This window comes from Panthera tigris, chromosome C2 (assembly GCF_018350195.1).
Source record: "Panthera tigris isolate Pti1 chromosome C2, P.tigris_Pti1_mat1.1, whole genome shotgun sequence".
In the NCBI taxonomy this organism is placed as follows: domain Eukaryota; kingdom Metazoa; phylum Chordata; class Mammalia; order Carnivora; family Felidae; genus Panthera; species Panthera tigris.
Genome location: NC_056668.1, coordinates 22,678,019 through 22,700,052, shown reverse-complemented (window position 1 = coordinate 22,700,052; position 22,034 = coordinate 22,678,019). Strand labels below are relative to the sequence as shown.

Sequence of the window (22,034 nt, the reverse complement as noted above, 5' to 3'; positions counted from 1 at the left end):
GTTCTTTTGTGTATCATTTCTGCATTCAAAGTACCAAGGGGAAAATAATAGCCTAACCATTTTATGTGGAAATAAAGTCTTGAATGTATTTTAGAAAAAAAGGTGTAACAAGGCAGTGTGGAGTGGAAAAATTGAAGCCATGAAATTACATTTTACTTTCAAATTTGAATTTGTTTGTTGATGAAAAGTTTGATAGTGTCAGACAAGTGCCATATTTTAACTCTTAGCAATTTAGAACATACTGGACTCTGCTTTCAATTACTGATATCATTTCCTCCCCTTTGCTTACTTTCTAGATCGCTTTGCTATGCTAGCCAACAATAATCTGCAGATTCTCAACATCAATAAAAGTGATGAAGGTATATACAGGTGTGAAGGAAGAGTGGAAGCTAGGGGAGAAATTGACTTCCGTGATATCATCGTTATTGTTAATGGTAAGCAGAGAATAATTTGTACATATTTTATTGTTGCATTTTAGCAATATTTTTATTAAAAGGGCAACTCTGTAAATACGGCACTTTAATAACCTTTTTGGTACCTGGAGGAAATCTCCCCACCTCTATGATCACATCTATTACATTGTCTATAGTCTCACGGGCAGGATCTGCGACTTATTTAACACTGTCATCTTCTTTCACTCTTCAACTCTGTAAGGGAGTAGTTGCCTTTTGCTGGCTTTGTAGTTGTTGAAAGAATGCCAAGTGAAACATAGTAAAGTGTCATACTAGATTTGACTTTTAAATTGCATGAATCACTGGTGGCTTAAACTAATCTATTTAACAGTTTTGTAGGTTTTCTCAAATTTAAATTTAATAATTGAATCCACAAGGAGATTAATAACTAAGTTTATGGCATCACGATGACATCTCTTCTTCCTAATTTGGCTTCTCCTGCTGTATTTTCTGCCTGTGTTAACATGACATTCTATGAGCCCAGAAGATATATTGTTATCCTCCTAGTGCCTCCATTTTGATGATCTAATCTATAATTGACATATGCAACACACTTTTTAACATCTCTCAAATATATTCTACCATGATGCCCTCCATAAGAGTGCTGCCCTTTCAAATTGCTTTTCTTCTTTTTCTTGAATTGCTACAAGCTGTTTCCTCTTCTCCCAGTCCCATAATTCTACTTCTTCTCCATCCAACCTTTCACCACTTAAAATTGCCAATGCTTCCTGTTAACTTTGAGACAAAATTAAAACCACTTTTCATGGCATTGGATTTCTTTTATGGTCACCAACCCCTCTTCCCTAACATTCATTCATGAGTAGCCCATGCCTCAGCCATATGGAAATATTAGTAGTAACACTGCACAAAATGCACTTTTGGTTTTTCTTCTGTTTTAAAATAAAAAGTTAGTGGTACCTATAATCCCACAGGGTTCTATAAGCAGAATGTCATTTGTTCTTTCTGGGATAGACAAGATCTAAAATTAAGGAGTTAGCCACACATTTCCTATGAGTTGGGGCTGGGACAGGGAGGAATAAATCTGTGTCTTCTATATCCTTTCCCCATCCCGCCACGAGCTAGCTCTCCAGTTCTTTAAGACTGGAGAACACTAGGAATCTCATATACCTCTGAAAGAGTTCATTGGTCTTTCCTTTTCTGCAATAAAGGCAGTTTAACCACAAAGTTCATGCTGAAAGACAAAGAGAATATTAAAACACTGCTATCTTTTTCTCTCCTTCTCCAAGCCTATAATTAATTGGGATTTGTGGATAATATAATGGAATAGAATAGGTGTTATGACAGGGAAGCTAGACAGGCTCGTAGAAATTGCACATGTTCATGGAGGAGGCCAAAGTGCCAGGCCTTCAGAGGAAAAGATTTTCTTTTTTAGAGGTGTTGAGTCTGGTATTTATGAAGAGCACTATAGTCTGGAGATTTTGACCTTCCACACAGGTGGAAGATTTCAGTGCATGAAGAATAGTTTTAAAATGGAGGTTTGTAGCTATATCTCCATCTATTTCTATTATCTATAAGTATCTCTAAACTATTTCTGTCTTTATTATATACAGTACACATACATAACTTACATTATTGAGTTTAATTATTGACTTAACTTTCTAGTGTGCTTTATTTCCAAAATAATTTTCGTTGCCATATATAAATATATTTTGTCACAAGCAAATACTGTGTTCAGTATTCTTTTATGAAAATGGAGATTATAATATTAGTATTATATGTAAAGTTTTGGAAGCAGTATATAAATATTTACTATTAGATGTTATATATTCATATATATATATATATATATATATATATACACACACACACATATATATATATATGTCAAATCATGCCTATATTTTTACACTAAAACAGTAACTCAAATATGATATAAAAAGAAATGAGGGGCGCCTGAGGGGCTCAGTTGATTAAGCATCCAACTTTTGGTTTTGGCTCAGGTAATGATCTCAGGGTCCATGGGATCAAACCCCATGTTGGGCTCTGTGCTGACAGTTTGGATCCTGCTTGGAATTCTCCCTTCTCTCTCTCTGCCCTTCCCTTCTCTCTCTCTCTCTCTCTCTCAAAATAAATAAACATTAAAAAAATTTTAATAAAAAAATAAACGATATCTGGCAGACATAGCATATTCACCCTTTATTAACTATTTTGCTATTGTAATTTTAATACAATATTAATATTAAATTAATATTTTAAATACTTTAACACATTTATAAATGTCCTAATCTGTTTCCACACTAGTTGACCTGTGAATTTTTATATATGATTATATTTATTTTGAAGGAAGCAAATTGTTTTCAATTAACAAAGTTTGAATCTTCGAGTCCATCATGGTAAGCGCTCAAACTGGAATATTTTGTTCTGTATATCTATTCCTATTATGCCGGGGTTCACAAGAGGATAATCACTGGATTGTGTTCTTTTGTGCCACTCAGATCAATCCTGTAGGTAGTTTTCTGTTCTGTCTGCATCCCACTGACCCTCCCAAAGGGAAATCATTCTCCTTCCACATCCCAATTTCCTCTAACAGAATCAACTACAGATCCTAATCTGACCTTTGCTCAAACACTGCTTTATCTCCACTCATTCTAATTAGTCACATTTCCCCTTTATGGTCAAAAACTCTCATACCTTAGAATTCCTGGCATCACTTTTCTTCAAAATAACAGTGTTCACAAAAATCAACCATCGATTTATTCGCCTTCTGGATGATACGTTTGGACCCTGTCAAGGGAATGCATTGACTAATGCCACCATTTCATCTATGCTTTTCTCTCACATTTTGCCTTTATTTCAGACAGAAGAGTCATTCTGCTACAGTCTTATTGACTCTTGTCCTGTTACTGGCTCCTTTTAAATGTTGAGCTCTCCTTAAAAGTATCTTCTTAATATTTCTCTCTTATAAAACCTCTTGAAGATATTTCAGTGGAAAGTTCGAGGCTGCAAAAAATAACCATAAAATAAAAGCAATAGCTTTATCCACCTTATCTTTCTTCAACTACAAATATGACCTGTTCTATGACCTTTTCCTCAACTTATATTGCGAGCCCCTCTCTCTTAATTGCTACTTGTTTTTTTTATCATGATTTGGATTTTATCCTGGACCTCCTTTCTTTGTCTCCTTCCCCCTCAAGTGCCCTGGAATCCTGACCAAAGGCTCCAGCAACTATTTATGTATATTCACTGCTTCCTTGTGAGATCTTAGCTCTGGAAAAAACTCTGTTCTTTCTTTTATTTTTTGCTCCTTGAAAATTTTTCCCTCATGTTTCTTTTCTTCCAATGCATATACTTTTGTTTCAATAAATAATTGAAAGGTATTTTTGCTAGGTTCCTCTTTGGTACCAACAATACTAAATCTTAGGAATATTTTTTTTTTCTTAACTCCCTCTCTGACTTTCTTATCATATTTCTCAATGCCTGTGTGTAGTTTTTTTGCAAACACTTTCTTTCCTCCCTTGAAGAGGTTATGTATTACTGCTCATTGACATGTGGATTGTGGCGCTTCCAGTGGGAGAGTTGTGCACCCCCACCCAACTGATGAAGCCACTTGTCCTGGCCAATGGCACATATAACCAAACAATGTACACTATGACTGAAATTAGGCTGCAAGAAGAATGATATGTTTTGTTTTTTTTTATCATGTTCTTTCCTTCTGACATGAAACTAGCATGACCCCAAAGAGAGACTTTTCCATCACCTTGGATACCTCAATGAAGACATGTGGAGCAGAGTCATAGCTGATCTGCAGGTGCAGACACATAACATAAATAAGAAATAGAGCACATTTTTTAAGCCCTGAATTTTAGAACCGTTGTTTATTGCAGAAAAGCAGGCAAATGCAGTGCCAGTGGCCTTTTCCTACTTAAATAAGCAAATTAAACACTACATGACCTAGGGATACTTCTGAAATTACTTCCCTGAGTACGCTGCAGATGTCGTATAATCCCATTTTCTTCTGATGGTGATCATTTCTTGAGATTTTCTTATCACCTTATCAGACAATTGGAAATCCAACTGAAGATTTTTTACTGCAGTTTCAGTATTAATTTATATTGCACTTGTGTATTGATTCAACAGGTACGTATGAAGTGCTAGCTATGTGTTTCACACTGTGTTATGCTCAAAATACTATCGGGCTTAATGTATCATTTCCCTCAAGGCACTTTGAGTTTTATCTTACTAAAATAATCAACTTTACTAAAGTCCCTTATTGTTTATGGGACAGTTGGATACAAAAGCATTTACTAAAGGCAATTTTTATAGATATTCACAGACTATTTTTTAATAAGAAGGAGCACCTAATGTAACTTAAGGGGAGACTTCCTTGGTATTTGGGATAAATCTATTGGTGGAAAAGTGCTACCTTTTAGAACAGAGAGAAAGAGACAGAAGGACAAATAGAACAGATTGTGAAAAAACAAAAGTCGTATGATGTGAAAAATATCTAATAACTGTGACTGGAATGTGATATTTTGGGGAGTGATGGTAGTGTTAGATGAGATATAGCTGGAGAGTCGGAGGGTCAGGTCATAGAGGACTATGGACTCTCTTCTATGAGGCAAAGACGAACTGACATCCAAACTAGAGAGCAAGGAAATTGACAGAATGATGGAGGCAGGGAGAGGAAGTGAGTTCAAGGGAGAGATAATTGTGGCTTGTGCTAAAAGACAAAGAAATGAAGGGGAAGGTATATAATCAGGTATTATTCGAAACAAAGCCTTTGTATCACATGTATGTCACAGAGGCTAGAGCAATCAAGGGTAATTTGAAGACTTTTAGTGTGGGTTTTAGGTTTCCAGCATACTAAATGCAAACAAATGTGACCCATATAGTGAGACTTGAAATATATTTGCTGAATTTGACCATTATGAGATTACAAGAGACATTAGGGTCAATGATATCATCTGAATAGCCTGGACAAAATTCATACTGCAGTGACTTGAAGGATAAATGTACCTTTTGCATTCACTGAAGGATGAAGGTAGCAAAGGCACAACATTTGTTACCTCAGCTTATTGGGATCAACTGTTAAATGGGAAACATCACAAGGTTGAATTAAAGAATAGAGGAAGTGGTTGGACATTTATAAGGAAGATACACCTTGCACATAAAGAGGATATCTTTTATGATGAGCCTGGAGGAAGTGAGTCCAAAATGAGTTAGGATGTGGATAAATTAATTCAAAGATGGGTCTGGTTGATAATTTGAGAGAAAGCTTGCCACATGACTTCAATATTCTATTTCTAATCACCTGTCTCTCCTTGATGTACTCTGGATATTTCTGAAATATTTCTCCACAGTTTTATGTGTTTACATCTGTTCTTTATTGGATTTTCAAGTAAGCTTTCTAACATGCCTAACAAATTTTCACAAATCTTTCATCAGCTGCCTTCCTTTTATTATTATACCTTATTATATTATTACACATTTGATAAATTGGCTGTTCATCTTTTCTATAAATTCCTGCACTCTTTTTTACTATGTAATCTTATTATACACCCTTCCACACACACGCACACTACTATAAAAATCTCAGATACATTTCTTTAAAAGAGGATCAAAATCATTTCTCTTTTTAACACATGCCCATTCTCCTTCATCAGGTTCCTAGCACTTAGTTAAATAAAATGCTCTCTAAAACTACTCAGAAAATGTCCATATAAAAGACAGACCTAGAAATAACTTTTAAATTTAAAATATGGTCAATAGAGAGTTATTTTTATAAAATGCTCTTTTAAAGTATAATGATTCATTATTTTCTGAATCTTTTGTAAATTTGTGAAGAGTGATCCACTAATTGCCAATTCAAACTTGGGATAATGGAGGCAGGAACAATGTAGAGTGGAGGGAAAATACCTAGTAGTATAATTTTAAAGCGATTGTGTCTTTAGTCTTCCTTTGAACATTACCATTAAATCAATGGTAAATGACAATGGCAGAAGATATTTGTGCAAGTACGTGTCAGAATGTACAGTGAGTGCACTTTGTTAATGCAGTGGTCCTCAGACAGTATTCCTACCCATTTCTAGCCATTTCTTAAAATTAAGACAATTGGAAAAAGTACTTTTCTTTTTATAAAAAAATGAAAAGTCAAATTTTTTTCTCTTTAAATTTTATGCAATGTTATATAACATAAAGGAAATATAACAATATAAAATACAGTGAACTAGCCTCTTGTATGTCAATAATACAATTGAATTCATCATTCAGAGCAGTTAATTATTGCAAATTATGATGGAATTTCTAATTTTAGCAATAATGTATAATATATAATTCAAAGAGTCAATAAATAAGCATTTGTCAAAACCAGATATTTTATGATGTTAATATTTCTATCCTTAGTGATCCAATTAAGTTTAAAAGATTAAGAGTTTGGGGCGCCTGGGTGGCTCAGTCAGTTAAGCCTTCTACTTTGGCTCAGGTCATGATCTTGCATTTTGTGGGTGGGAGCCCCACATTGGGCTCTGTGCTGACAGCTCGGAACCTGGAGCCTGCTTCAGTGTCTCCCTCTCTTTCTGCCCCTTGCTCTCTCTCTCTCTCTCTCTCACCCTGTCTCTCAAAAATAAACATTAAAAATATATAAAAAATAAATGAAAGATTAGATAACTGGGAATATATAGAATATTTTTTTCTTTTTACTTTTATCCAACATTTAGAAATTTCCATAATATAGAAAATGTGATACATATGTTAGCGGCGAGGCCTGTTCCGCAGCCCTGGCTCTTGAGTTTGGCCAAAAAGAATTCAGAGCCAAACTCTTAAGCAAGCAGGTGTTTAATAATGGGCAAAGGGAAAGTGCACTCTCAAGGTCTGAGAGCAAGCAGGTCCAGAGGTGGCGACCTCACCGGGGGTCAAGATTATCTTTTCTTGTTATGTTTGCATATGTTATGAGTCATAGGGCTGTTTCTGGCTGGAATTGCTTTCATTCATGTAAGGGACTCCTCCTACCTGTCCAAAGGGAGAGTTCGGGAGTTCTTTGTCAGAAGTATCATGGCGGCCTTCCCCAGCTGGGAGGTGGTCAAAACCGCAATGTAAATGTATCATAATGAAGCTATAGGTTGCTGTAGGACCGTGGTTATTGGGAAGAATGCATATGGATCCTCTGGGGTCTTCCCCAGCTATTTGGAACTTTGTTCCTGTCTTTTGCCTTTTTTATCAGTCAGAAAACACCTGTTCCCTGTTGATATGTAGCTAACTGTGCACTCTATCAGATAGAAATATAGATAGATAGATAGATAGATAGATAGATGATAGATCAATCATCTTTGGATATCTAGAACATTTCTCTTTGCCTATCTCCTCAACATAAATAGTTGGAGTGAAAAGTTAATACAGTTTCTTACCTTTTCTTCAATCCGTATTTCTCTTTTGCCCAGAATTTCCCAGGTACACGTAAAGGGCATAATGTTATGTTATAAGGCTGTAGAAAAAACATACATTTATTTTACAACCTATTTTCAATCTCTAATTATAAGAGAAGACAAAATTATCTCATTACTTGAATCAGATCCTGGTTCTGAACTCACCCATCCCCTGGCTGGTCATGTAGAGATTGGTCTTTGAAATGTTTCTCTAACATTTGGTTAATAATGTGAACACCATCATTTGTAAAACCAACAATGAAAATTTCAAGAAATTTATAGTGGCCACAAGATACTGTAATTAAAATATTTTACATTTCATGGAATCAGTAAAGTAAAAGACACCATCTAAGTATTACCTGACATTGTGCAGATGAATGACATTGAAGACAATTAGTGTCTAAATTACATTCATGATATTCATGATTCTGTTCTTCAGAATGTGCTGCACTAAAGGATAAGTTAGGAGGCAATGCCACTATTTTATTCATACTGTAAATTACTTATGATCTGTATATCTTGATTTTCCTTTTTTTTTTTTAGCATCATATCCTATGGCTTTCAATGAAAGTGTAGGTATCCAGAACATGTATATTTTTAATAGGGAAAATAGTTAAGAAACAGAAAGACTGGGGCGCCTGGGTGGCTCAGTCGGTTAAGCGGCCGACTTCGGCTCAGGTCACGATCTCACGATCTGTGAGTTCGAGCCCCGCGTCCGGCTCTGTGCTGACAGCTCAGAGCCTGGAGCCCGTTTCAGATTCTGTGTCTCCCTCTCTCTCTGCCACTCCCCTGTTCATGCTCTGTCTCTCTCTGTCTCAAAAATAAATAAACGTTAAAAAAAAATTAAAAAAAAAAACAGAAAGACTTCCATTTAAGTTAGATATAAATTAAATAAACACCCAGTTGTAAGTAATATTAATTCCTGTACTGATCATATTTTTAAGTACAATATGGGTTCCCCTTTTACAGAGGTACATTTAGTTTTACTAAGATTAATGAGTGTGCAATCTCAATGTAAAATGAGTATTCTGTCTATCTCTTACACACACACATAGACACAGACAAACACACACACACACAAGCCTGATTTCTATTTTCCCTGTAAGACTTAGTTCAAGTATCATCTAGCAAACTTTTCTTAATTTTATCTGCATTATTACATGACTTCCTTACCTTGGGATCTCCTAGCACTAGGTTCATCTCTATAAAATTGTCCCAAGTTCAGATATTTGAACGGACTCCCCAGATTCCAGTAGAGTATACTCATAGAAAGGTCTTATTTTAAAGGAAAGAATATGATGCAGCAAGAGGACAAAAGAACAAAAGTAATATTTTATAGCATCAAGAAATACCTTAGATTTTTCGATATAGAAAGCAGTCAACAACTTTTGGAATAGTTTCTTCAGTTTTTAATTATTTTTTACAAAAATATCATTATCCCAATGACAGAAGGCATTTTATTTGATAATTATTACTGTTTACCTTTTATTCTCCTTAGGCTTAATAATCCAAATGACTTTACTATTACTGTAAAGGCATTTGCCCCTTATGCTATCAATCTCCTAATACGATTTCAGTTATCTTGCATGTATTTTAATGGTTTATTGAGTTATATATATAATAAACTGCATATTAAAATGCTATGTGTATATATGTATATATGTATGTATATATGTACATATATATGTATATATGAATGTCATATATATGATATGAACCATATGTACATATATATGTATATATGAATGCCATATATATGATATGAACCAATCACCACAACCAAGATAGTGAATATAAGTGAATATACTCATTACCCACAACAGTTCTCAGAATCTGTATAAAAGTAATCATGCAGCGTATACACTTCTAAGTGACTTCTTTCACTCAGCAAAATTATTTGGAGATTCATCCCTGTTGTTCCATGCAATAGTATTTCATTTTTTTTTTTTATTGCTAAGCATCATTCAATTGTAGGAATATTTCACAATTTGCTTATGTGTTTACCCAAATGACTACTTGGGATGTTTCAAGTTTTTGCCTTACAAATAAAGCTGCTATAAACACTTGTATGTAATTCTTTGCATGGACATATGCTTTTCTTTCTCTGGGGTTAATACCTGTGAGAAGTATGGCTGGATCATTTGATATGTATGTGTTTAACCTTCCTTTTATAAAATCCACCAAATTGTTTTCCAAAGGGGTTGTAGTATTTTATATTCCCAGAAGCAGTGTATTGGCCTTTCATTTGGTCCACATTCTCAGCGAAACTTCATATGGTCAACCTTTTACAGTTAGGTAAGTGTTTGGTAGTTTCACACTGAGGACTTAGTTTACCTTTTTCAGATGACTACGGATGTTGAGTATCTTCTCATGTGCTTGTTTACCATGCATCAATTTCCTTTTAAAATCTTTAATCCACTTTTTTTAATGGATTACTTTCTTATTACTGAGATTTCAATTGCCCTTACCCTAATATTTCAGGGGAAATATTCACTCTTTCAATATTAAATGTATGGTTAACTGTAGCCTTTTCAGAGATGTTCTTTATCAGATTGAAAGTGACCTTTTCCTAGACTGGTAAGAAATTTTATCAAAAATTCCGGATTTTTCCAAAAACTTCTTTTCTGAATCTAATGATGAGATATGAATCTAATGATGAGATATGAATCTAATGATGAGAAAATAACATAATTTGTATCTTTTAATCTATTAAGTTAGTGAAATAGATTGTTCAATTTTAGAATGTTAACTAACCTTGTATTTCCACATGGCCAAAATGTGTTATTCTTTTATATAACATTGGATTTAATTTCCTAAAATTTTGTTAAGAATTTTTGCATCTGTCTTCTTAGGAGGTATTGTTCTGCTGTTTTATTCTCTTGTTACACCTTTGTCTGATTTTGGTAACCAGCGTATTAATGGCCTAATTGAATGAATTGGAAAGAACTTTCTTTATATTGGGAAAGTTTGTGCTTGGTTTAATTTTTTCATTAAATATTTAGTAAAAACTCATCATTAAAGTCATATGGATCTAGAGTTTACATTGTAGGAAGATTTTAAACTGCTATTTCAGTCTTTTAGTAGATAAATGCTATTCATTTCAAGTTATTTATTTTTAAGTGAAATTTGGTGGTTAATACCTTTCAAGGAATTTGTCCATTTCATCTAAGTTGCTGACTTTATTGGCATAAAATTGTTCACGATATCCTTCTATTATCCTGCTAATATCTTTAGAGTCTATAGTCATCTTGACTTTTCAGTTCCAGTATTGCTACCTTATACTCTCTCTCAGCCTCTCTTTTTCTGTCTGTCTGTATGTCTCTTGTTCTCTCACTTTCTCTGTCTGCCCCTCATTCTCACTCTTCTTTTCTGATCAGTGTGGCTGAAATTTTACTAGTTATATTGGTCTCTTAAAGAAACCGATATGATTTAGTGTTCTATTTGTGTTCCTTTTTTATTTTATCAATTTCTAATATAATCTTTATTATTATATTTTTTCTTATTTTGGGTTTAACTTGATCTTCTTTTTCATTTTCTTAAAGTTACACCTGAATATACTAAACTGAAACCTTTTTTCTCTTCTATGGCATATATTTAATGCTTGAGAATTCCCTATTTTTTAAATAAAATTTATTGTCAAATTGGCTTCCATACAGCATCCAATGCTCATCCCAACAAGTGCCCTCCTCAATGCCCATCACCCACTTTCCCCTCTGCCCCAACCCCCATCAATCCTCAGTTTAAATACAGAGAACAAACTGAGAATTCCCTATTTGTACTGTTTTAACTTCATTCCACAACTTTTAAGATGTTGTGTATACCTTGGCATTCAGTTCAAATGCTTTGCAATTTCCCTTCTGATTTCTTATTTGTCCTATGGGTTATTTAGAACTGTGTTATTTAGTTTTCAAGTATATGAGGGTTTTCCAGATATTGTTCTGTTGTAGTTTCTAATCTCGTTCTAATATAGTTAGAGAACACACTTTCTTTGATTTAGATCTTTCTAAATGTATTCCCTGTGCAGTAGAAAAGAGTGTGTGATTTGCTGGCTTAGTTAAGAGTTTTAATAGTAATCAGTTAACTTAGGGTCAATTAATAACGTTGATCAAGTCTTCTTTATCTTTTTTAACTTCTTGTCTACTTGCTCTATTAATTATTGAGAGAGGGCTATTTAGTCTCTAATAAAGTTATAGATTTGTCTGTTTCTCCTTGAAGTTCTGTTAGTTTCTGCCTCATGAGTTTTGAAACTCTGTTATTATATACATAAGAGTTTATAATTATGTCTTCCTGATGAATTGACTGCTTTATCATTAGGAGATTAGGCAGTATATAGTCGGTTTGGTATTGTGGGTTTTTTTTTCATTGTCTATTGTGATAGTCTTTGACTTTGTATTGGAGTGTTTACACAATTTATATTAAATATCTTATTGATTCAGTTAGGTTTAAGTCTTGCTATTTGTTTTCTGTATTCCTTATCTGTTCTTTGTTCACTTCTTATATTTATGACTACTTTATATTTTTGGAGTATTTTGTATCAATCAATTAATTTTCTATCTTGTCTCATTAGCTATAAATAATTGCCATGTTATTTTAGTAGCTGATTTTCACAGTCTTCCTTCAAGTGATGTTACACTATTCACACATTGAATAACAGTACTCCCTTCCAGCTTTTGTGCAATTATCATCATATGTTTTACATCTATATAAATTATAAACCCCATATTGGTTTTCCATCTGTGGTAACAAATGACCACAAATTTGGTGGCTTGAAACAACACAGATTTATTACTTCATAGTTTCTACACATCAGAAATCCAAGGAGGCTCAGCCAGGGTATACTCAGGTTATTATAGGTCCAGAATCAAGGTATCAGCAGGATTATGCTCCTTGCTATAGACTCTGAAGAAGAATCTCTTCTAATGCTCAGGTTGTTGACAGAATTTGTCCTCTTTTTGTTGTAGGACTAAGGTTCTAATTCCTTGCTAGATTTCACCCAGAAAAGGTTGTCCTTAGCTTTGAGGGGCATCTTTGGTCCTTACATGCAAGCTTCTTCTTTCAGTGCCAATAATGGTACAGTAAAACCTTCTCAAACTTGGAATATTTCTGACTCCCTTCTGCTGCCTCTCCTTCTGCCTTCTGTTTTGTATTCCAACTGGAGAGAGCTCTGTTTTTAAGGGCTCCTGCAATGGGTCTCACCTGGATTATCTAGGATACTTTTCCCATTTTAATGTCTATAATTTGTATGTTTTTTGGGGGAGGGGGAACAAGTGAGCAAAGGGCAGAGAGGGAGAGAAAGAGAGAGAGAAGCGAGGCTCACCCTGAGCAGAGCTCGTGTTTACCTGAAGCGGGGCACACAGGAGCTCACCCAGAGTGGGGCACCTGCTCATCTGAAATGGGGCTCAAGCTTACCAGGTGCTGGACTCAAACTCACGAACTATGAGATCATGATCTGAGCCAAAGTCAGTCGCTTAATTGACTGAGCCCTACATATCTATAATCTTAATTATTAACTGCAAATTCCCTTTGCCATTTAACTTAGCATATTTATAAATGGCTGGGTTTATTGCATTGATGGCATCGATATCTTTACAGAGGGGAATAATAGTGGAGAATAATAGCACCTTTCTCTCTTATATATGCACTTGTTTAAATTGTCAATGAGCTCTTAAGAGATTTTCATAAAGAAAGGAAAACTTTTGTATGATAGTATCGCCATTGTTACCGTTTCTAGAGTTCTTCATTATTTTGTGTATATCCAGAGTTCCATCTGGCATCTGTTCCCAAATGCCCGAATGACTTCCTTTAGCATTTCTTGTGGTGCAAGTCTGCTAGTGATGATTCACTTCACCTACTGTATTTCTGAGAAAATATTTATTTTCCTTTCATATTTGAAATACAATTTTGCTGAGTATAGAATTCTAAATTGAATGTTTTGTTTTGTTTTGCTTTCAGTACCTTAAAAATTCTGAGCCATAAATAACATCTTTGGCCAGAGTTATTTAATATGAAAAGTTCATCCTAATCCTTATCTTTTGCTTCTGTTCCTAAAGTGCCCCACCCATCTAGTTCTCCTAGATTCTTGAAGATTTGCTTCACTTGCTTGAAGCAATTTGCTTTAAGCAATTTGGATATGATATACCTTGGTGTATATCATACACCATATTATTCTTCTAGTTCTCCTAGATTCTTGAAGATTTGCTTCACTTGCTTGAAGCAATTTGCTTTAAGCAATTTGGATATGATATACCTTGGTGTATATCATACACCATATTATTCTTGTACTTGGGTTTTGCTGACAAACTTGAATTATAATTTTTATCAAATTTGGAAATCTTTTTTTTTTTTTTTATCATATCCAAATCCAAAGCAATTTGGATATGATATACCTTGGTGTATATCATACACCATATTATTCATCTAGTTCTCCTAGATTCTTGAAGATTTGCTTCACTTGCTTGAAGCAATTTGCTTTAAGCAATTTGGATATGATATACCTTGGTGTATATCATACACCATATTATTCTTGTACTTGGGTTTTGCTGACAAACTTGAATTATAATTTTTATCAAATTTGGAAATCTTTCAGCTCGTAGGTCTTCACATGTTGTTTTCTGTCCCACACAGAAATTTGGAACTCAAATTTCACATAGACTAGGCCATTTGAACATCCCTACATCTCTCAGATGTTATGTTCATTTTTTTTTTTTTTTTTTTGCTGTATTACTTTGTGGATAGTTCTGTTGCTTTCTTCAAGTTCTCTTTTCTTCTATAGTGTTTAATCCACTATTAATCCTGTCTTGTGCATTTTGCCCTAAGATGCTATAGTTTTAATATGCATAAATTTGATTTTTAAAATATTCTCTAAGTCTGTAACATGATCCGTCTTTCCTCTAGAGTCTTGAACATATGGAATGCAGTTATAGTAACTGCTTTAATGTTCCCGTCTGCTAATTCTATCACTGTACCATTTCTGGGTCACTTTTGGTTGATTGTATTTTTTCCCCCTCATCATGTCTCATATTTCCTGCTTCTATTCATCGTGAGTAATTTTAAATTGGGATGCCAGAATTTGTGGATTTTTACTCCTTTAATATGCTGAGTGTTTTTGTATTTCCTTAAATATTTTAGGTCTTTTTCAGGAATGCAGATGAATGACTTGGAAACAGTTTAATCCTTCATGCTTTTAAGCTTTGTCAGGTGGGACCAAAATAGTCCAGAGCTAATTTTGCCCCACTTGTGAGGTAAAATCTCTCTTAATTCCTTATTTCACATATTTTATGAGTTTTTTTTCTCATTTTTAAAGCAAAATTCTGGCTCATGGGAATAAAAACTATTCTTTTCTCTGTTTGAGTTTGGAAGTTGTTTCTCCTGAATCTTTTTGGGAAATTCTTTCCCTGGCTTCACTAGTTTCTTCTCATGGATGTACTCGGCAGTACTCATCTGGATGACCTCAAGAAAACTCACTGCAGATCTCAGGAAGTCCTCATTGCACACCTGTCTTCTGTCTGGCTTTCTGCCCTTTCAACTGTAGCCTTCTTTGCTTCTCCCCAGAGCCTTCCCTGGCTCAATTCAGGAAGACTGCCAGACTCCAACTGGGCTCTTCCCCTCTGTACTGCAGCTTAGAAACTCTCTCTAGACAATTAGCTGGCACAGTAATAGGACTCACTCATTTCCTCTTGTATTTCAGAAATCACTGTTGACTACTTTGTTGACTGATTCACAATGTCTTGAAAACTATTGTTCTATACAGTCCATACATCTGATTTCTTGCTTCTGTTTAGTTAGTAGGATAAATTGGGTACCTCTTTGTATATCTTGGTTGGAAGCTGACATTCTCATATATGTGTATACATATATACACATATATGGTATATAATATATATATATATAATATATATATATATTATATATATATATATATATTATATATATATATATGTATTTCAGTGTAGCAAACAGAATTCTACAGAGAATGATAAGGATTTGAATAATGTTAGCAGTGTGTTTTGTTTAATGTGATGTTGCTTACTTATACCTAAATCCTGACCTCAAAATATTGCAGTCTCCCATTCTGTACTGAATTCAAAATCATTTTGTATCTGCAGATCCATGTCCAAATTTCATGTCGCCCGCAGTTTTGTTTTGAAATTAAATTAATGAATTTAATCATACTCCAGTTTTGACAGTTGACTATTGATAGCAGGGTATGACAAAGCTGTTCTGAAAGAGCCAGAGCCATGAACCGAAATGTGGCCAACATTCTAGGTGTTTCATGAAACAGGAAGACTATAGAAGATGTGGAATCTGCAGTCATGACAGATAAAAAAACAAGCAGGAAGAATTAAAGGGGTTTTCAGAATACATTCGGCAGATCAGAGTAATGAGTAAAAGAAAGGGGATGAGTTTGATAAAGTAGAAACAAGAATACCTTGAACATGAGTCAAGACTCCCTCAGATTGGGAAATTTTTGAGATTTTTTTCCTGCTTCTGAACAATGAGGAACTGATTTCTCCAGGAGTTGTGGACTGTTTTTTATGTCACCTTATTAAATCTGGTGAATAATTGTTATACATTTAATTATATATTAAATAACACAGTTATTTATATTATATAATTATTGTACTTATACTACAATTACATTTTTTTAAAAAAACTCACTATGTAAATGTTTAAAAGTTTTCATAAGTTTGGTTCATGTTAACATACAGTAAACTTTACTTCTTTTTTTTAAACTTTTTTTTAAAGTTGATTTATTATTGAGAGAGAGAGAGAGCACATGCACCTGGGAAGGGGCAAAAAGAAAGGGGGACAGAGGATCTGAAGCAGGCTCCCTGCTTTCAGTGCAAAGCCCCTTGTGGGACTGGAACTCAAAAACCATGAGATCATGACCTGAGCACAAGTCAGACGCTTAACCAACTGGGCCACCCAGGAGCCCCAACTTTACTCTTTTTTTTAATTTTTACTGTATAGTCCTGTGAATTTTAATATATGCATATATTCATGTCCCACCACTACAATCAGTAAACAAATTTTTCCATCACCCCCAAACAAACAAAAGGGAATTTTTTTTCCCTTTGAAATTACATCTTCTACAACCTCTAAGCCGCAAAAAAACGCTAATTTCTTTCCTTCAGTACAATTTTGTATTTCAGGAGTATCAAATAAATGGAATCATCTAAAATCTAACCTTTTTGGAATATATTAATCCATTTAGGATAATAATGCCTTGAGATTTATCTAGCTGTTGCGTGTACCCACTTCTTGCAATTGTAAATCGAGCTGCTCTAAACATGTGTGCAATATATTGTGTGAGCATCAGTTTCCTTTATCTAGGGTAAGTACCTGAGAGTTAGGTTGCAGAGTCATATGGTAAGTGCATGCTTTTAACTTCATGGGAAACTGCCAAATCATTTTTCACAATGGCTGTGTAATTTTGAATTCTCTCTACTAGTGTGTAAGAAGTCAAGTTGCTTCTCACTCTCACCAGTGTGGATCTTTTCAGGTTTTTGTTTGTTGGTTGTGTGTGTGTGTGTGTGTGTGTGTGTGTGCTTTTTTTTTTTTTTTTTGTATTTAATTCTACACTTCAAAATAGGTGTGTAGTGAAATCTCTGTGGTTTTAATTTGCATTTCTGTAATGATATTGTGATGGTTTTATGCAGTAGCTAATGATAGCGTGCACCTTTTCATGTGCTTCTCATTTCTATATCCCTGTATACTCTTCAGTGAAATGCCTCTTTGAAATGTCTGCATTTCAGACATTCTCGGTGGATTATTTTTTTTTCACTATTACAGTTTTAGAGTTCTTTACAAATTCTATAAATGCAGTTTTGCCCTCTAAACAGCTTCTTTAATGATGTGTCTTTTCATTTATTTTGCATTTTTTTTCTTATTGTTGAATTTAGATTGTCTTTATATATTTCGGATATTATTCCTTGCTCAGACATGTGATTCAAAGTACTTTCCTCCATGCTGGGGTTTATCATTTCATTCTCTTAACAAGTGTAATTCAGAAAGCAAAGTCTTTTAATTTTAATTTTAAATTCCAAGGACTAATCTTTTATGGACCATTCTTTTTGTGTCATGTTTAAGAACTCTTCACTTATCCCCAAGTCACAAGATTTTTCTCCCAAGTTTTCTATTTTAATGTTTTCAGTTTACATCTTTGATTCATTTGGGGTTCATTTTTGTATATGGTATGATTTCTATCCTCAGGTTCATGTATTTGCAAATGGAAATCCAATTATTTAAAAACCATTCTGAGGATACTATTGTTTCCTTTGCACTTTGCACTTTGTAAACTAAATTTTTAAAACTTTTGTTGTATTGTAAGCTTCTATTTATGGACTTTATTTTCTGCCATTGACCTATGCACCTATCCCTGCACCATTATCATGCCTCCTGAATTGTGTAGCTTTTTACTCACACCTTAAAATCAGGGGGTATTATTTCTATGACTTTGTTCTTTTAGAAAAAACTTGTAAATTCTAGTTTATCTTCTACTTAAGCTTTAGAATTATTCTATCTTCAAAGTAATATACTGCTGGGATTTTAATGAGAATTGTGTAGTGTCTTGATAACAATTTTGGAAAATCTGACATTTTTTCTCAATGTTGAGTCTACAAATATACGGACTCTACAAATGGAGTCTACAAATAAATGAAGGTATGTTTCTTCATTTATGAAGGTATTTTTTTTTAACTCTTTAACATTTTTGTAGTTTTTAGCATCTAGATGCCATATGTGACTTTTTTTTGATTAATCCTTAAGTGTTGTATTTTTCGAGCTATTGTACGTGGTTTTGTACATGTTAATGTTGGCTTCGGTTGTTCATTGCAAGTACGTATATGGAAAACAATTGTTTTTGTGTTTTTCTTATATCCTGTGATTGTGTTATGTACATTTATTAGTTCTAGCAGTGTTTTTACAGATTCTTGGATTTGCAATGAATACAACAATGCATCTGCAAGTTGGAAGAAATTTATTTCTTCCTTTTTAATTGTTTGCTTTTCATTCTTATTTCTCACTTAGTACTGTGTTGGCCTTCAGTATGATGTTAAATAGGAGTGTTGAATGGAGACTTCCTTACTTGTCCCCAATCTTGGAAATAAAGTATTCATTGTTTTACCTGAACATCCATGTGTTTTGATTTGTTTTCAGTTTGTTCTGTTTTTCATTCTTCTGTTTACCCTTCCTTGCCTTCTTTGGATTATGTATTATTTAGTATTCTATTTTGTTTTATCTATTATGTTTTTGGCCATATCTGGTTTTTTTTTCTGATTGTTCATGTGATTACAATGTTCCTGTTTATCTTTGAACCGATATTTTACTATTTCAATTGAAATGTAGAAACTATCACACCATATAGGTCCTTATATGCCTCTCTTCTTTGTCTTAGTTGTTGTCTGTATTATACCTGCATTCGCTGAAAACCCCATTACACAATGTTAACCTTCTATTTTGAACATTAAACATATCTTTACAAAGATATTTACCATTTCTTTTGTTCTTTCTTCATCCTTGAAACTCCCTTTGATAAAATTTTTCTTTTGCCTGAAGAGTTTCCTTTTCTAATTCTTTTAAGATCAAACCTTCTAGTAGAAGATTTATTGTCTTTTATCTGAGAATGATAATGCATTATTTTACCTGCGTTTCTGAAGGATATTTTTGCTGGACATGGAACTTTATTTTGGCATATCTATCTTTATGGCACTTTAAAAATATTGTTTCCCCTCCTTTTGGCCTCCATGGTTTCTGATAAGAAATCTCCAGTTACTTGAATTATTGTTCTCCTGTAGCTAATACATCTTTTGTATATCTGTATGTTTTGTTTTCAGCAATTTGATTATGTTGTGACTGGATATGAACATCTTTGAGTTTATGCCATTTGGTATTCAAGTCCATAGCTGGTTTTGAATTTATGGTTCGATGTCCTTTGCCATTTAAGAAGTTTTCAGATGTTAGCCCTGTAGATACATATACACATGTATACTTATATATGCATACATTTTTTATGGTGCTCTTTCTCCTTTCCTTCTTAGATTTGATGATATTTTGGTATTGTCTCACAAGTTCTTGAAGCTGTGTTCATTTTTTTCTTTACTTCCTCTGTTTTGAAGATTGGATAATTTCTACTGATCATCCTTTCATGTTCAGAAACTCTTTCCTCTGTCGTATCGATCCAGCATATCCACGGTGTTTTATTGTTTAAGCATCTAGTTCTAATATTTGTTTATTTTTAAATATATTGTCCATATTTGCAAGTTGTCTATCATTTCATTTATTTCAAGATAGTTCATTCTTACTTCAGTTTACTCTTGCTTTTTGGAAAATGTTTAAAATAGTTGCCTTAAAATAGTTTTTTGATAATCCAACATATGTCAGCATGCCATTGGCATTTCCCATTAATATGAGATTTTCCTAGTTTTTCGTAGGTGAAAAATGTTTAGATTAAATACTGGATTTTGAATATTACATTATGAGATTCTGGGTGTTACTTCAGTCTATTGAGAATATTTATATTTTTATTTTCATAGACAGTCTGTTTAGGGGCGCCTGGGTGGCTCAGTCAGTTAAGCATCCGACTTCAGCTCAGGTTGTGATCTCACGGTCCGTGAGTTCAAGCCCTGCATCAGGCTCTGTGCTGAGAGCTCAGAGCCTGGAGCCTGTTTCAGATCGTGTGTCTCCCTCTCTCTGCCCCTTCCCCACTCATGCCCTGTCTCTGTCTCTCAAAAATGAATAAACGTTAAAAAAATTAAAAAAAATACAGTCTGATTAAATTCAGGCCACATATTGTGACCAGACTTCTGTGGTTTGTGGATTAAAAATCAGTTACATTTTCACAACTTTTGCATGTGTACCAATGACCATTTCAGTACCTTTGTGGTGATTTATCTCTTTAGTCCGTTCTCATACTCTTGGTACTGTTTAATATCAGATCTACAAATGCACAGCTGAGGGCTGAGGCCCAAATTTCATGAATACTTGATGCAATTACTTTTCCAAGCTCTTTCTACTCTGTCATCCCTCCCATAGTTTCCTGTTCTGCAAGTTTCCAGGTTTTGTTTTGTTTTGTTTTGTTTTTTGTATGTTCATTTCTTTATTTTGATAGAGCACAAGCATGGGGAGGGGAAGAGAGAGAGGAAAGAGAGAATCCCAAGCAGGCTCCACACTGACAGCAGGAGCACTGATGCAGGTCTCAATTCCACAAACTGTGAGACCATGACCTGAACTGAAATCAAGAGACAGACACCCAACCCACTGAGCCACCCAGGTGCCCCAATATCTTTTTAATAAAGATATTAACTGAAATGATTTATAGAAGCTCATTTGATTGATACTCATTTGTCATCCTAGTGTGGCTCTGAACATTTAGCTCACACTTTAGGAGAAGTTTAACTACTTGCTTAACTTTTGACAAGAGTGTATTTAAAACCATATGTGTCTGCTTTAGTAAGTGGGGCAACATTAAAGGACTTACAGAGGAAAAAAAGGAAAAGAGCCTTCAAATCTCCTTTCTTCCTGGCAGTCTATCACAGATGCAAATTATGCTGGTCTTACAAAATTTGTTCTTTTAAAAAATATGTAATAGTAACTTCCCAAAATTACAAGCTATATAATCATTTGATGGTTTGTTCTGATATTTATTCAGATATTATAGTAAACAGAACAGTGTTTAACACCAGGATAACCCTTTCTTCCTAACTTTTTTCTTATCATTAGCGTTACCTTCATTCCTGTTATATAAATGAGCCAAAGAAGACCCCCACCTCCTATATTTGTCCTTATGTTGATTTCTTCTTCATATTCAGAGCATGTTGGGGCCAGTAGCTCAAAGCCTCATTAGCACCAAATTCAGATTTTTACACCCATTGTTTTAAATAATAGCCAAAATATGCATATTTTTAACATTTAGCATCAGTCTGCTTTGCACACCTTGGAAAAGCGCACTCGCACTCTGCTAGCTGTAGACAAGACAAACTCGGGGCCTAAACACGGCCCCATGCCACTGCTGCCCTTTGGAGTTCTGCTGTGCTGCTGAGCGACGTCACAGAGACACATAAGCCTCCCTCGCAAATCCACTTTGCCCAGGAGTTTCCTTGCACTCCTCCCACTCTGGGTGGTTCTCCCTCCCAAATATGCAGTCTCTGGAAGGGCTCCTGCTGCGAAGAATCCATACTTTAATGCGACTTGTCCACGCACC

General features: G+C 34.4%; 1 protein-coding gene across 1 annotated transcript in view; it reads left to right on the top strand.

The window, feature by feature from the left end:
- NCAM2 (neural cell adhesion molecule 2) overlaps window positions 1-22,034 on the top strand; it is a 223,505-nt gene that overhangs the window by 13,764 nt on the left and 187,707 nt on the right. The window contains exon 5 of the mRNA XM_007075055.3: window positions 297-434. Coding sequence (XP_007075117.1) covers window positions 297-434 — 138 coding nt within the window. The remainder of the gene's footprint in view (window positions 1-296; window positions 435-22,034) is intronic.